The sequence below is a fragment of the Galeopterus variegatus genome, unplaced genomic scaffold, assembly GCF_000696425.1.
Source record: "Galeopterus variegatus unplaced genomic scaffold, G_variegatus-3.0.2 Scaffold3274, whole genome shotgun sequence".
NCBI classification, from domain to species: domain Eukaryota; kingdom Metazoa; phylum Chordata; class Mammalia; order Dermoptera; family Cynocephalidae; genus Galeopterus; species Galeopterus variegatus.
Genome location: NW_007729385.1, coordinates 44,821 through 46,442, shown reverse-complemented (window position 1 = coordinate 46,442; position 1,622 = coordinate 44,821). Strand labels below are relative to the sequence as shown.

The window sequence follows — 1,622 nt, the reverse complement described above, 5'->3', positions numbered from 1 at the left end:
AAAAAAATATATATATATATATATATCACCTCGTTGAAGTTGGGTTCAGGAACAACATAATCCCAGTAGTCAAAGTCAGTGAGCAGGCTCCCCGGGTGATAGCCACGGTCCAGCAACTCTGCAATGCTGGCCGAGTTCTTACTGCTCAAACTGCCAGTTGCAACCATGGTCAACGGCTCTGCTTCCTTGGCGGGGCGGAACGGCCTTGTCTGGGCGCTGCGGGGAGTTTGCTGGGGCCGGCGCGTTGGCCCGCAAGGCTGTGGGGTCCACATCCTGAGATTCTGCGAAGGAGAAGGCTGTGATACATGGGAATGAAGGGTATTACTAGGGGCCAGCAGCTCAGCTGTGGGAGCCCTTTTTGAAATAGCTGATCTGAAGAAGTAGATGGAACATTTCTGTTGGCATAAGAGGGAGATACCACAGAGTACTGTCAGAGGAGTAAGGAAATGTCACAGATAATGGTATGGACTGTATGGTGACCTTAGCCAATGAAGAGAAAGATGGCAAGTGCGGAGGGCAGCAGGGTAGTGAGACTGCAGCCCAGCATGATAGGTTTACAAATACACGTTGAACATACTCTGACTCCTAGCAAGAATGGGGGTGAGGGACAGATCTTTTTAATCAAAGGGATATCACTTTGAGCTCTAGGATTTTGGCATATTGTCTGCAACTGTGGCACATTTATTATCAGCAGGTAATATACAAGTACACAGCTCACAATGGTTTATTTTTATCAATGTTTATTTTATTTTAAATCAGCATCACAACCTGCATAGCAGATATTATAATTCTCATTTAATACATGAGGAAACTGAGGCTCAGAGTTTTACAAGCTCACTTAACAAGAAACAATCACCTCACTCCCCTACCTGGTTTCTTTTAAATCCAGGTAAAATAATTGACTTGTTCATGCAGCTCCCAGAGATCCTGGATTTGTGATTGGATACATAATTGGATGAAGTTTGGGTGGTACCTAAAAACTTCTTTTTTATTTTTACTTTATTTATTTATTTATTTGGTGACTGGCTGGTATGGGGATCTGAAAGGTGATACTTTTTTAGAAGGGAGTGAGTACGTTTTATCAGGCATGAGCATTTCTCAAATTGTGTGTAACATAGCATAGAGGGTGTGTATGTGTGAATATTGGACAACTAAAGGGGAGGACTGTAGTTGTACTTGTCTTTTCAACATCTATTCAGTTCCTCCTTATTTTGTAGTAGCCATGCGGTTGGGATAATTGACCCCAGTCATGAATGAGCCCTGATTAGCCTAAGTCAAACGTGGTGTTCCCCAGTGATGGGGACTGGTTCTGGAATAAGCATGTGGTTCAGTTTGGACTAATGACATACAAGGAGAAATTTGCTGAAGGCTTTTGGAAGATGTTTTCTTCTCTCAGAAGAATGTACAGGAAAAGATGGTCTCTTTTCTTCCGAATGTTGTTGGGCATGGATAATGGGCCCAGAACTGCTATTGCTATGTCAGTACTTGAAGCTGGCACCAGAGGAAAGCAAAGCTAAGAAAATCAAGGGAATGGGCCGGCCCAGTGGCGCACTGGATAGTGCGCCGCTTGGGAAGCGCGGCGGCGCTCCCGCCGAGGGTTCGGATCCCACATACAGACCGGT

The 1,622-nt window shown here is 44.7% G+C and overlaps 1 protein-coding gene across 1 annotated transcript in view; it reads right to left on the bottom strand.

Annotated features, from left to right (window-relative positions):
* LOC103600245 (DNA damage-inducible transcript 4-like protein) overlaps positions 1-217 on the bottom strand; it is a 1,537-nt gene extending 1,320 nt beyond the window's left edge. The window contains exon 1 of the mRNA XM_008584488.1: positions 30-217. Within this exon, the coding sequence (XP_008582710.1) occupies positions 30-167 (138 nt within the window). The 5' untranslated portion in view covers positions 168-217. The remainder of the gene's footprint in view (positions 1-29) is intronic.
* Positions 218-1,622: the final 1,405 nt, after the last annotated feature.